The sequence below is a fragment of the Plectropomus leopardus genome, chromosome 10 (genome assembly GCF_026936395.1).
Source record: "Plectropomus leopardus strain MGB_pleo_1.0 chromosome 10, ASM2693639v1, whole genome shotgun sequence".
NCBI classification, from domain to species: Eukaryota; Metazoa; Chordata; class Actinopteri; order Perciformes; family Serranidae; genus Plectropomus; species Plectropomus leopardus.
In genome coordinates this window covers 19,066,866-19,080,102 of record NC_142185.1, presented here as the reverse complement: position 1 = coordinate 19,080,102, position 13,237 = coordinate 19,066,866, and the positions used below count along the sequence as shown (strand labels likewise).

At 40.7% G+C, this 13,237-nt stretch overlaps 1 protein-coding gene across 1 annotated transcript; it reads right to left on the bottom strand.

Moving 5' to 3' along the window:
- Positions 1–963: 963 nt before the first annotated feature.
- Positions 964–13,024, bottom strand: galnt3 (UDP-N-acetyl-alpha-D-galactosamine:polypeptide N-acetylgalactosaminyltransferase 3 (GalNAc-T3)). The gene is made up of 12 exons (XM_042494247.2): positions 12,872–13,024; positions 12,087–12,355; positions 10,318–10,860; positions 8,919–9,091; positions 7,403–7,552; positions 6,081–6,315; positions 5,870–5,987; positions 5,558–5,758; positions 3,846–3,977; positions 3,518–3,619; positions 3,288–3,440; positions 964–3,192 (listed from the first exon to the last, which is right to left on the bottom strand). The coding sequence occupies exons 3-12, from the start codon at positions 10,815–10,817 to the stop codon at positions 3,079–3,081; spliced, it is 1,878 nt and encodes a 625-aa protein (XP_042350181.1). The 5' UTR covers positions 10,818–10,860; positions 12,087–12,355; positions 12,872–13,024; the 3' UTR covers positions 964–3,078.
- Positions 13,025–13,237: the final 213 nt, after the last annotated feature.

The window sequence follows — 13,237 nt, the reverse complement described above, 5'->3', positions numbered from 1 at the left end:
TTTTTAAAAAAAAGCCACAGTTTTGATAATTGTATACGGGGGAAGCAAATGTTCAAGGTCGACAATCAAAGCTTATTATCAAACATGATTCATATCAGTAATTAACAGCTACACAGTGACTCCCATGAGCCACTGAAAATGTCTAAATAGCCAGATATGAAAAAAGGGCCAAAAAATTCTGTACAGACCCTTTTAACATCTCTTTATGAAATCACTAACAAAAGGGAAATTGGAGTGACCACTCAACAATTGGGGGACTGCAATAATTTAGTGAATACTGTAATACATTCTTTACCTTGAGCTGTCTGCTCCTGCATGAATACAGATAGTTGTCCCTCTTTCAGGCTTGCAAATATCTGTCCAAACTTTGACTTTGGTGGTTCTGTGTGACAGTCAAGTAGCTGTGACATCTCCTGACACCTCGGTGGGACAAAAGAAGTGTACAGACTGCTTTCAGGCAATCATCAACACGGCCTATAGTACAGATTAATTGTGCCAAAGCATTCAGTGTGAGGAGGCTAGATACAATGACGCTGCATCCACTTAAGAATCCTGTGTTGGGTTTTATTTTCCAGTATTTCTTATGAATGATATATTGAAATGTGTATTTATTGTGGTTTACTAAAAGTCTGTATTAAGTAAATTGCTTCACTATCTTAAAATTGTCTTTTTTGTTTCATGCTGGTTGTGAGTTGTAAAGCTTTCATGTGCCTGATTTATTTAATTTCTTATTCTGTGAAATGCAAACATTTTGCACAAAATGGTACTTTTTTATGTGTTTTTGGTTTTCCAGCTGTAGATAGAGGCAATTTCATTTGCAGTTGTTTCATTTTTAACATGGTTTTGAAATAAATTAAATTAAAATTGCTAAAATTGCTAGTCAACATTGTACAGTTCAGTGATTTCTTATAGCGACACGCCCTCTGCTGATCACTTGGAGAAATGACACAAAGTTGCTCTCAGTTCTAACCAACTGAATTTATTGACCTAAAAATAAGACTTCCTAATACCAAGGCAAATCTAGACCGTTTCCATCTTGGCAAATGCGCACATTCGATCAGTTCCTCACCCTGGCCTCAAACTTAATGTGATGTACAATATTCCACAGCTGTCTTAACACTAGTGCCTGCACCAGAGAGTCATTAGCAGACTCCAGTTTCAACATAGAGGGAGATTTTCAGACAGAATTCCTTCGGTGCATCAGTTCACGTTAAAAATTCCCTTTTGATAAACACCAAAGCATTAAATTTTAAATAATAAACTTAAACATCACTAGAATTAAAAACAGGAGGATGATTAATCTTAAAAATCAGTTTCGACTTTTGACATGAATGTTGGGGTAAAGCATTGACTGTAGGTCAAATAAAAATGTATTTCAGTCATTAATAATAACACAATTTTCACTGATCCCTGATTAGCAAACTACTTTTATGTAATTCTTGTTTAGGGCCAGCTTAGTCTCTTACAATGCAGAACTAAACTGGTGTTCAAATAATCATACTTTATGCTTGATATCTATATCCATCTATACAAATATTGGTTTATTTGGTACACCAGGCTAAAACTAATGCAGTCTAAAGGAAGAGTCATGTAGTACATCTTACCTTCACGAGGGCTATAATGCTCAGATTTAGTTTGAAATGATTTAGAGAGGTGTCCATTCAAGTTTATGATCATTTTGGTGCCATTGGGATTAATTGCATTGTACTGATAGGTGTATCTGTTATTCAACAACATTAATATAAATGGGTTGGACATAATATTAGAAACACCTAATGCTGGGAAATGTATCGATATGATATTGTTATTAATTGTTATTAATATAAGCCCCAATTTAGTCTAATATTTTGGGTAAAGTAATATTGTAGGTCTTTTCTTTTCCTGGTTTTAAATGCTGCATTACAGTAAAATGATGTAATATTCTAAGCTTACCAGACTGCTCTTGCTGTTCTATTATTTGCTTTTACCAACTTTATCATTATATCCAAAGTACTGATGAATATTTATTAAAAAAAAATATGAATAGTCAATGCTACAATATCCTTGCAATATAGCTATTTAGGCATTTGATCAAAAAATATTGTAATATATGTTTTTCTCCATATCGCCATAACCCCAGGAACACCTCAGTATACATGATGCAAAATAATTTAACAGAACCACATTATAACCTTTCTGAAAGGGAACTTTATCGCATGGTTGTTGCATTAGACTACATTAGTTTTTGTTAGGTGGACCTAATAAACTGATCACTGAATGTAGAGAAATTAGAAAGTCTTTGTTTTGCAAAAGTTTTCTGGTCTTCGAGTTTGAAAACTCAAAAAGAAAAAACTGTAAGGAAATAATTTAATTAAAGTGTATCCTGTTCTGAAGACCCTTTTGATTAAAACATTTTAAAAGCCATTACACTGCATCCACAAAAAACTGTATCAAACCCCCCACACAACCACTAATCCCTCCACCACTTCACCCACCCACCTAGTACAAAATCTAAGGCACTGGACGGTAGCAAATTTTTTTCTTTTTTAAAGTTCTTTTAAAAAAGGGCACAATGCATATCATACTTGAATGTGTCAGGTTGTTTTCACTTCGTATCTCTTTGGTGTGTAACATTTTGGATTTTGTGTCCAGCTCGAACCCCTTATTTATAATATAAACCACTGAGTGTATTTTTTATGTGTGTTTTGGATTCACGTGTCTTATTGGAAACTGTTCAGTGTTTAGCTTTACATACCTAATACTGCATGTGTTGGTTGCATTGACTTGGAGCTGTGAACACATCTCAAACACAACGGAGGCACTTGTCGGCACAGTGCATCTTCACTGTTCCAAGAATCTCAGTTCACAGTCTGATTGGGAGCATTGGTTCAACACTTCCTTCCAGCAGTGGCACGCTGTGGTTTCTCCCAAAGTCCAAACCTCCCAGCAGCAGCAGTTCAGTTCGTCCATGTATAAAAATAAATTAAAACTCAACGTCATTAATCTAAAAAGCACTGCATGTTAACTGCATACAGTTTAGTACACTCATGTCCTAGTATGCCTATGCATACAAGTGGCTATTTTGTAAAGTTTGCAGACTCAGACGAAGGACCAGAGCTGGTATCTGTCCAAAGGGTTGCAAATGGCCAGAGAGGGATGCTCGTGACGGGCACTCAGACACTTGTCCAATCCCGGCATGTAGAACAACTGGTTCTATACAAAGAGAAGAGAAAACTATAACTTTCCTAAAAAGATAACAAAAGTATCTAAACTCACAAAATCAGTGTACAGAAAATACAAGAACTCACATCCTTCAGCTCCCATTTTTGCTCCACTCCTGTAAATGTCTTCCCGCCTTTATACTGGCAGTCCTCCAGCTTCAAAGTCCCCTCTGCCCCGTGCAAACACAGCTCCTTCTGAATATTGTGTCTAATCTCGCCATGTGTGGAGAACTCAAAGTACTGCAGCAAAGGAAGAAATGCCATCAACATATGTGATAACTGTGAATTAGATTTTTTTGGTATATTCTTGGACTGACCTGGTTTCCTCCGAGTCCGTGACATGGGTACATGATCAGCTGTTTCCCTCCCTCATTGTTCTCCCCAACATCCAGACATGAGTCTTTGCCGACATTTTTCACCTACACAGGAGGAGGAGGGAAGGGGAGAGCAGTGAGAGGAAACAAAATGAAAAACCAACATCCAGTGCAAGCTGTTCAAACAACTTTAGTCTCTGGAGTGCTTTCAGTGGTGTCAAATTGGAACTGCTCAGTACCCTCTGGAGATCCCAAGTGGAAACCCACAGTGGCTAGACAGAGCTCTGAGGTTTGGAAAGGGGAGAGCTGTTGGTGGGGTGTGTGAGCTTACTGAGCCAAAGTGGAGTGGGTTGAGATCAGGGATGAAGGCTTCTGGATAAACGTTCTTCAAATACCACGAGAAGCTCTTGCACTGCAGCCGCGCACGGAGGTCCAAGCGTTTGGAGATCTCTCCAAAGGCCCTCTGTTAAAACAAAGCAGTTCCTAAACATCCATCGTTAACACACTGCAGGCATCCGATTGCAAGGCTGAGCTCCAAAGCAATGATGCTCTGTCTGGACTTCATATAAGCTCTTTCTACTCTTTATCGCTATTGTGAGATCTCTAAATCAAAACTGTCAGGTATAGAATGAGTCCACTTAGCAAAGGCTGCAGCAGTTTTCCAGATTAATGTAAAGTGTTGTTTACATGTTGAAAAGGTCAGTTTTTCTTCAAATATTTCTTTAAAGGTTGCCATTCACACTGCACTGAATTATAGAGAGCTCAAGGTATGCAAGACAACACAAGCACAAAAAAACAAGACATTCACAACTAAAATGCTTTGTGAGTTGCTATTGGACCAACAAGAGCCTACAGCACAGATACTGGCTCTGTAAGGATATACTACACTGATACTCAATTTACAGCACACGGGCCAATTCTTGCCCACAGTCAGGGGCCGACCTTTTACGAATTCACAACAAAAATGAATTGATTCACACATGGATTTTTTTTTGTACTTTCAGTGTAAATAAGGTGCCAGGGCACTTTAAAAAACATCAAAATAGACCTTGTTTATGTAGAAAAAAAGCGCCAGGGAGGATCAAGAGTAACCAAAACCTTCACAACTAAAATCATGGACGGATTACTGAACGGACCTACTGGGCACAGGCTCAGGGGCCCAAAGTGTCAGGGGACCCTCTGGCCTTCATCTACAAAATGTCACTCGAAGAGACACATACCGACTGAGAAGAGACTCAAAATGACCACAAAGAGATGCAACAGAACTGCAACCCCATCACAAAAAGCAAATAACAGAAAATAAGACTATTTCACCTTGGCTTCTCTATTTTATCACTTTACTTTTCTAAAATCAATGACTTTGTTCCGGTGCTCTAATGACTCCTTTGTTGAACAAATTAACCACAGACAAGTGTAAGATCGCAGCTTCCTCTTAAACGGAAGCGTAGCAGCACATTTAAAAGGATTTGCAGGCACCTTACGCTCTTGAGTAATGAGAGCACTTACTATAATGACGAGGATGCTGCTCACACTAGAGCACACTGATAGCTACTATAGTGGATTCCTTAAAGCTGTTGACGACAGCGTGTCTGTTTGAAGCCAGCGGGAGAGGGCCGGCCTGCTCTGTGAGCTACAGCCCTGAGGGAAGTGTTTATGGCACCTACGGGACCACATGTTGGGAAACGCTGAGAGCCTGTGTCATTTACAGGAGCTGACTTCCTTCAGGCCTCGTTTTTCTCTGTTCGTTAACAGCTTCAGCCCCAAAAGGCTAATCTATGGCTCTCTGTTTCAAAGAATGTGTTTCATTTCTACATAATTTATGCATTGAGAATTACAATAGAGAGACTTAATGCAGGTTGTAATTCACAGACAGGAAGTGGATTTGCTCAAATTTGTCTTAAGGGGTGGGATAATGAGTGGTTTTAAAAAACACTTAAATATGTCCATGAGAAGCAGAAGTGAAAGATAATGCTGCAGAGCATTCTTGCATTTGAGAGGATCATGGGATAGATACACAGGATTAGTGTCAGAAGCACTACATACATCTTTAGCCATCTGCGCAGCTTGCTGGTTACGGCGGTAAAAGATCTCCTTGTAGTCATCCATCCAGACCTCTGCCAGCCGAACCTGGTTACGAGCGATCACTTGTGTCCCCTTGGGAAAGGTGTGGGGGCTCTTGGTGCGGAAAACATGACCAACAATGGAGCAAGGGATGATCTCCAGCTGCCCGCCACACTGCCACACCTGCAGGTTAATGGGTGTTGCATAATGACATGCAGTTAGACACGCCTACACAGGCATTTTGGATACTGGAATGAAATCCACATGCACATCCAGAATGACAGCTCGTCTTACCCTAAATGACATTTCAATATTCTCTCCGCCCCAGATTTCCATTTCTTCATCATAGCTTCCAATATGGTAGAAATATTCTTTTGAGATGGAGAAGAGCCCACCAGCAAATGTGGGAGTCCTATAGGGAAATGTGATTAAAATATTTTTAATTATTTCCAGAAGAATCAAGAGTTTATTGAAAGTTTTATATTCATGCACAAGTTTTGCCTACTTGATAGGGTACGTTTCATCCTTCCTCCTTTGCTTCTCGTAATCTGGTAGACTCTCCCAGCCGAAGGAAAGGCTCCAGTCAAAGTTTCCCCGGTTGTGGTTCTGGCCATAAGGGGACGGTTTCATGAACTCAAAGGTATTGAGATCAATAGTAGTTATATCAGGGCTCACTACAATAGTGTTATTCTCTGCAATCCTGGCCAGCAGAGGCTCCAGCCATCCGTTAAAGCATTCACCTGTTAACACAAATCAGACATTATATCCATGAATGTATTTCTGAGTGGCCCAACCAGGTCCAGGCCAGAGCCTCTGCGTGGAGTCGTTGCTATTAACTCAACATTTCTTGTCAAAGGGCTTAATTATCATGTCAATAAAAGAGACCCAAAAGTAGCCCCCCAAAAAGAAAAAAAACTGAAGTAATAGCCTAAACATTCCCTTTGAAGATTTCTTACTAAAGAAATCATCAAGAAAAAACTTAAGAGAGTGTTTCTATACTAGTATAGATCTATACTAGTTTTTTTTAGGACTTCACAAGAATCAGCCAAAACATCAAAACCACTGCCCTGGGTCCTTGCATTCCAGTGGACGCTACTTTACACGCTCAACCCACCCAAACACTATTGTAGACCAAGAACCCCCCCCCAACAGGGTGTTAGAGGCTCTGTTTAGTCCTGTGACTTGTGAGGTGAGCTAAAAGCATGTCTCAAAGATGCTCAATCAGATTGGGATCTCGGGAATTTAGAGGCCAGGTTGGTGCCTTGAGCTCTTTGTCATGTTCCACAATTCATTCGTAAGCAGTTTTTGCAGTGTGGCATGTTACATTGTCCTGCTGCCAAAGGTGTTGGGGAGTGCCGCAGCAATGAGGGGGTGTTTGGGTGGGTGGAGCATGTCACGTGGCATTCACATAAATGGCAGGACCCAATATTTACCAGCTGAACATTGAATTGTAATAAAATTATTCATGTGATTCACTTCATCAGCCACTGATTTTAATGCTTGGCTGATCGCTGTATATTTAATGATTTACACAATTTGGGCCCTTGAATTCTGTGAGTAGAAACAACAGCATGTTGTACCTGCCCAAGGGGAAGTAGAGGCGCCTTTTACATTTCCAGGCCAAGGGGCCCGTTGTATCACAATTCGCCAATGATATTATCACATCTTTCTTCACCATTACCAGTAAAGGTTTAACTTTACAAAAGCCAAACCAAAGATTTTAAGACAAGCAAATATTAGCTTGTTTAGCTAAGGGTGTGTAAGTAAGGGTGTGTCTGGCATGCAACAGGTTCTAATGTGTGAGAAACATCAGCGGTGTTGACTAACAGTGGGCGTCCAGAAAGGTGAGAGTGTCACCGGTGGCAACAGATGCACCAAGCAGCCGTGCGGTTATGAGTCCTTTCCTTTCGCGCTGGCGGACAACTCGAACAATGCTCAGCCGCTTTAAATACTCATCCAGCTCGTCCTTCAACACATCTGAAAGTACAGGATATCTATTATAGACAGAGTAAACTTAGAGGTTGAAAAGAACATTAAGAAAAAAATAATGAAATAATGCAAGTGAATCTTGTACACAATCTTATATAAACAGTCTCATAAAGCCTAGAGTATTGCTTAAAGGGACAGTTCACCCCCAAAATCATACATACATATTTTTTCCTTACCCGTAGTGCTATTTATCAGTCTAGATTGCTTTGGTGTGAGTTGCTAAGTGTTGGCGATATCCATCATAGAGATGTCTGCCTTTTCTCAAATATAATGGAACTAGGTGGTAGTTGGCTTGTGGTGCTCAAAGCGCCAAAAAATATATTTGAGAAACTCAACAGAGATGTCTTTTTCCAAGAAATCATGACCTGGTTATTCAACATAATCCACATACCTTGTTGTGAGCAGTTTCATGTAGGAACTATATTCTCTCTACAAAACTACACCCACCAACCAAATTACTGCACAGAAAGAAGCTTTTATCTATTCATGTATGAGAGGTTTGTGCTTCTGACAGCATGAGTTGTAAACATTAATGGCGTCCTCATCTGAACTGTAATGTTAGCTTGCTCAGTGATGCAAGTAGAGCTAGCAGTAGATGCACACTTCCAACAAGGCCTGTGGACTACCTTGAGTAACCAGGTCATGATTTCTGGAAAGAGTCATTGTTGTTGAGTTTTTCAAGTGTATTTTTGTGTCACTTTGAGCACCACAAGCCGAGTGCCATTATGTTCCATTATATTAGAATGAGGCAGACACCTCTAACGATATCTCCAACAGTCTGCAATTCACACCAAAACAATCTAGACTGATAAATAGCATTACAGGCAAGAGGAAAAATATGTACTTTTGATTTGGGGTTGAACGGTTCTTTTAAATAATAGATACATATTCACAGCCCTCAGCCTGGAAGGTAAGACTCAAACAAATGAAACAGGACAAAGCAGTCTTCTTTCATTTTCGACATGGCTGGCTGTCAGGCGAGCTGCTGTACAGCAGGCCTCCATCTGTGGCCTGTTCACTACAAAATAACTGAGCTTAGATACTCAGATGGACTGCATTTCCTGAGACCTCTCTCCTCTCCAGAATTATGTTTCCTTCCTACATCAGACCTGTTTACAAGTTCAAGTTAATGCTGACTCATATCTAAGCAAAACCACTGTTAATTCCTCTCAGGAATGTATTCACGAGCAGTGCCTCACTTCCTGTTGTAACCCAGTTCATGGGCCACAGAAGGAGCAAGGAGCTCTTCTCTGCACGTTTTGTGGCACACCAAAGAGCTGCCCACCCAACATGCTGCATGAAATCGAACCCAAAAAAGAGCAGGGCGGTCCTGATGGGCCCTTTTGAATTTTACCGTCCACGCTGGCATCATCCACCAGGATGATCTCCTTCAGGAGGATGGCAGGGGAGGTGTGGAGGACACTGTACACCGTCCTCAGCAGGGTGCTCCAAGCCTCATTGTGAAACACAATTATCACACTGGTGGTCGGTAAGGAGGGGCACCGTTGGAAGGTTTGCTCAATACATCTGCAGCGAGAAGGGGAAAGAGCACAAAGATCTAACTGTCCTGTAGAAAATCCTGAGTGGCACAATAGTCTAGTTATTACATCTGCAGACTCTCCCCAGTGGGGTGTCTATTTCAGCCGTAACACTGCATGTGTGGCAGCCTTTGAAATACCTGCCATATCAAAGTAGGGGAACCTTTGTAGCTCGCCCTCATAAGATATCCAGGACATGGATAGACTTTATGCCTGTGTCATGTACCGACTATCTACTGACATGTATTTGGATTTAGGCACACTAGGCGTGCTGCAATTTGCCAAACATAACTGTGCTTCTCTCTGAACTGGCCACAGCAACTGGGCAGGCGTGCTGAAACAAAGTCCCAGTCAGAACAATTATCTCTGTGGTTTCTTCCTGAGATTTTTCCCAGTTGCAGAAAGCAAATATGATGAATGTGTGTGGGTTGAGACCCCATCTATATTACACTGATCTATTTGGGTATTTTTCAGTGTGTGACTTTTACTTATATTCTGGGCCAATGCATTAATCCATGGAACAATACATGGAAAAGAAGTGTACTTCTTGTACTGTAAAAAAAAAGCTGCATTAGCACCCACTAGGTGGTGCAGTTACATGTTTTTAAATCAAAATCATTTAGAAAATGAAAAAAACATTATTACACAATGATCTTCTTGAGCACTGTTGCATATTTGCAGTGGTGGACTGTAACTAAGCACATTCACTCAAGTGGGATACTTAAGAATGAATTTGAGGTACTTGTACTTTAAGTCTTTTCTTCTCATGCCACTTAACACTTTTACTCTACTAAATTCCAGAAGGAAATGCTGTACTTTTTACCTCACTACATTTATCTTCAAGTTTTAGTTAGTTTAGAAATTTAGATTTTTGCGTAAAAAGCATAAGAAAAGTTTATAAAATATGTCATTTTTGTTATAAATTCCAGTTTATAAAAGTACAGCTGAAACAATTTGTCAGTTAATAAATTAGCTTTATTTTTTCTGGATTCAGTACTTTGACTTTAATATTTTAAGTACATGTTCCTTTTTATACTTACTCATACTTAAGTACCATTTTCAATGCAGGACTTTTTCTTTTAAAAGAGTATTTTTACAGCGAGGTGTTAGCACTTTTACTCAAGGACACAACTGCAAATTTGGAGTAAAAAAATAAGGCAAAAATAAGGGATTTAGCACAGTTTTATAAAAAAAAAATTATACAAACTGACATACTCTGGTGGTCTTGTGTCTGCACCCAGGTCTCTGCTCAAGGAGATGCGGTCACTGGCGTACAGGTTGAAGCAGTGTTTCTCTTCACCCCTCTCCTTCTCCTTCTGCTCCTCAGGGCTCAGTGAGTCTGTGTTGTAAGGTTTCCCAGCTGCTCCAGGAGCAAGAAGGTTCTGAGGTGGCCTCTCCAGAGCCGGCCTGAGCTCTGCAGCAGTGTAATGACCCGGCAGACAGGACACGCTGCCTGCCCTGTCCGGCCCCTGACGCACAGGGGCCCTGATCTGCATCTTTGGAATCACATCCCTGAAGTTATTGACAGCTCCCATCACCATGCCCAGCATGGCGTCCCTTTTTACTGCCATCTCCCTCAGCCAAGGGTCCTCCTGCTGGCTTGGGCTCCCAACTTCCCATTGTATGAAGAACACAAATGTCACAAAGACAAGGGCCACTATCACCAGTTTAACTGGGTGCAATCGCCTTCGGAGCACTCTGCGGAGAGCTGTCATTCTTCTTGAGTGGAGAGCAGGCTGGCTTTGGACTGAAATTCAGCTGTAGTCAATAAATATATTCACATGTTTAATGATGACCGACAAGCATATTTGTTTCAGAAAAATACAACACAATGACACGTTACTTGCCATATCACTACATTAAAGGGAACCATCACCTAAATTTAGAATTCCACTATTATTTCCATGGCTGAGGAAAATTCAATCAGTATTTGTGAACATGAGCTACTCTCCCTCAAAGCCAGATTTTGTGGAGCCACATAATAGTTGTTTTCTTTTTTTTATACCCAAATTAGTTCTGATCTATTGTAGTGTTCACAGTGCTGAAACAGAAAATGTACCCATACACTCAGAACATTTCCCTGGGTGCTCTCAGTGTCATATAGAAATGCGGTTCCCAACTGGTCTAGCCACGGGGTCCAGACTTTTTCCTTAGTCATTAGTTCAAGGTCCACACCTTACCACAAATCCAGTTTTATTTTAAAAAATGTATACAACACCTGGGATTAAAACATGATGTAATAAAAAACATATTGCAAGTATTAAGTGCAGTTACCTAAAACTTAAAAATAAATAAAAAATAAAAAATAAATAGCACCTAAGCAACCTAAGAAGTGCATATTATTGATTCAAGATCAGTAACATAAAAACGCTGCAAAGAAACAGCACGTTTAAAGGCTAAATAATAGGCTGCTAATTACAGGGCAATAAATAGCAGCTGAACAGCAGGAAAAGAGCATGTTAAAATAAAACCCTAGCTGTATCAAAAATTCAAAATTAATAGTGTTTTTTTTACAAACTTTACATGTTTGAGAATCACTTGCAGCCCTTTCAGAATGGACCCATGACCAACTTTTGGACCATGACCCACCAGTTGGGAACCACTGATCTGGAATATCTCAATTCATTGTCTATGCAGCTCCAGATTTCATATGCCTATGACATCACAAATTTGAGATGTAGCACTCTAGTTTTTGGATTTGGGAAACAGTTGTGCATGTTTACTTATATTTTTGGCTGTCTGAGACCATAAGAATCACATGTATACAATTTGAAAATGGGCATAGTTCTCCTTTAACATATTTGAGAAGCCTACTTAAAGTTTTCCCCCCTTTTTGTCTCTAAAACTAAACAAATCAAGTGTGCAGCAGTTCCTGGTGGAGCTTAAAGTAGTCTGCTGCCATTTACACATCATCTATTTAAAATCAGCTCATGAAATCAGCAACCACTGCTCTGGATTCCCACACAGAGAGAAAAAACACTTACCATGAGTCGCTGAACAGATTTCGGTTAGAAAAGTCCTTTAAATCGCTCTTAAAAATGTCAAACAATGGCATCCTGCTTCGAGTAGAGATCCACTATTTGTTTCTTGAACTCCACATACACTTTTTCGCGGAGACAAAAAAGATTTTCTGCGCTGTGCTCTCACAAAACTTCCGTCTCGTTGGATCCAGGTGCGCTGCTCTCAGGTAGAAGGAGGGGACGTGCTGGCGCGCTTGCGCAGATGGACCTGTTGCGTGTCACAGTCAACATACCTGGTATATGAAAAAACACAGGAGACGATCCCGTTAAACAAGTTTGCCGATGGCAGTTTGGCTAATGTGCCGCGGAAGCATGATTTCACAAAATCACTGCCATCAAAGATGTCTCAAAACTCTTGGTAAATAAAAGTGTTCCGCAGTCACTTTGACTCCAGGAATATTGCAGTCTGTGCTCTCCACGGAGCTCCTCAGATTCAATAATAGTTCCATTAATAGGATTTGTTCAACTGGTCATTGACTGGGACAGTTGCTGGGTTACAAATAACGGAGGAACGCGCTATACCCCACACACAGCCCACCGCATCCAATCAGGATCTCTGAGAAAACGCCACATCTTGCGCACACAGCTTAAACTTTATGAACACTAACTAAACACGCACATGGTCCAGCAGCGCGCATTTTGGAGAAGTTACGCGTCCTTTCGCATAGATGCGAATAGATTATTAAGCACAACTGAGCTTCCCTTACTGCTGGTAAAAAAAAAAAAACTTGTTAAAAGCTGACACTCACCGGCGGACTCTGTGGTTTATCTAATCCTTTAATTTCCCAGGTTCCCCACAGCGGATGGTCTTCATAAAGAGTTGGATGCTTGAAGGAGTAGAGACGCGGATTCCAGCCGCAGGGAGCCCGCTGCTCTGCTGCCCAGTTTGACTTCTCTCTGCCTTTGACTCGCACAGTGACTCCATCTGTAGCGACTGTGTTCCCCAGCACTCCCTTTCCACGGCAGGCATCCACTTTATTATGGCCATTAAAATGTTCACTGTGTCCTACTTCTCCCCCCAGGCCCGATTGTAAATGCTTGTCTATATGGCACTTTTTGATTATGTAAGTTGTATGTTTAGAACATGTCATAATAAAAAGGGTGCACGTGGTTAT

Excerpts from the sequence above, each read along its gene's own strand:
- galnt3 (XM_042494247.2), bottom strand. The coding sequence starts at position 10,817 with ATGACAGCTCTCCGCAGAGTGCTCCGAAGGCGATTGCACCCAGTTAAA. Across the intron at positions 5,759-5,869 it reads ATATTGAAATGTCATTTAGG|GTGTGGCAGTGTGGCGGGCA; the intron begins GTAAGACGAGCT and ends ATTAACCTGCAG. Across the intron at positions 3,978-5,557 it reads CTGCGCAGATGGCTAAAGAT|AGGGCCTTTGGAGAGATCTC; the intron begins GTATGTAGTGCT and ends TTGTTTTAACAG.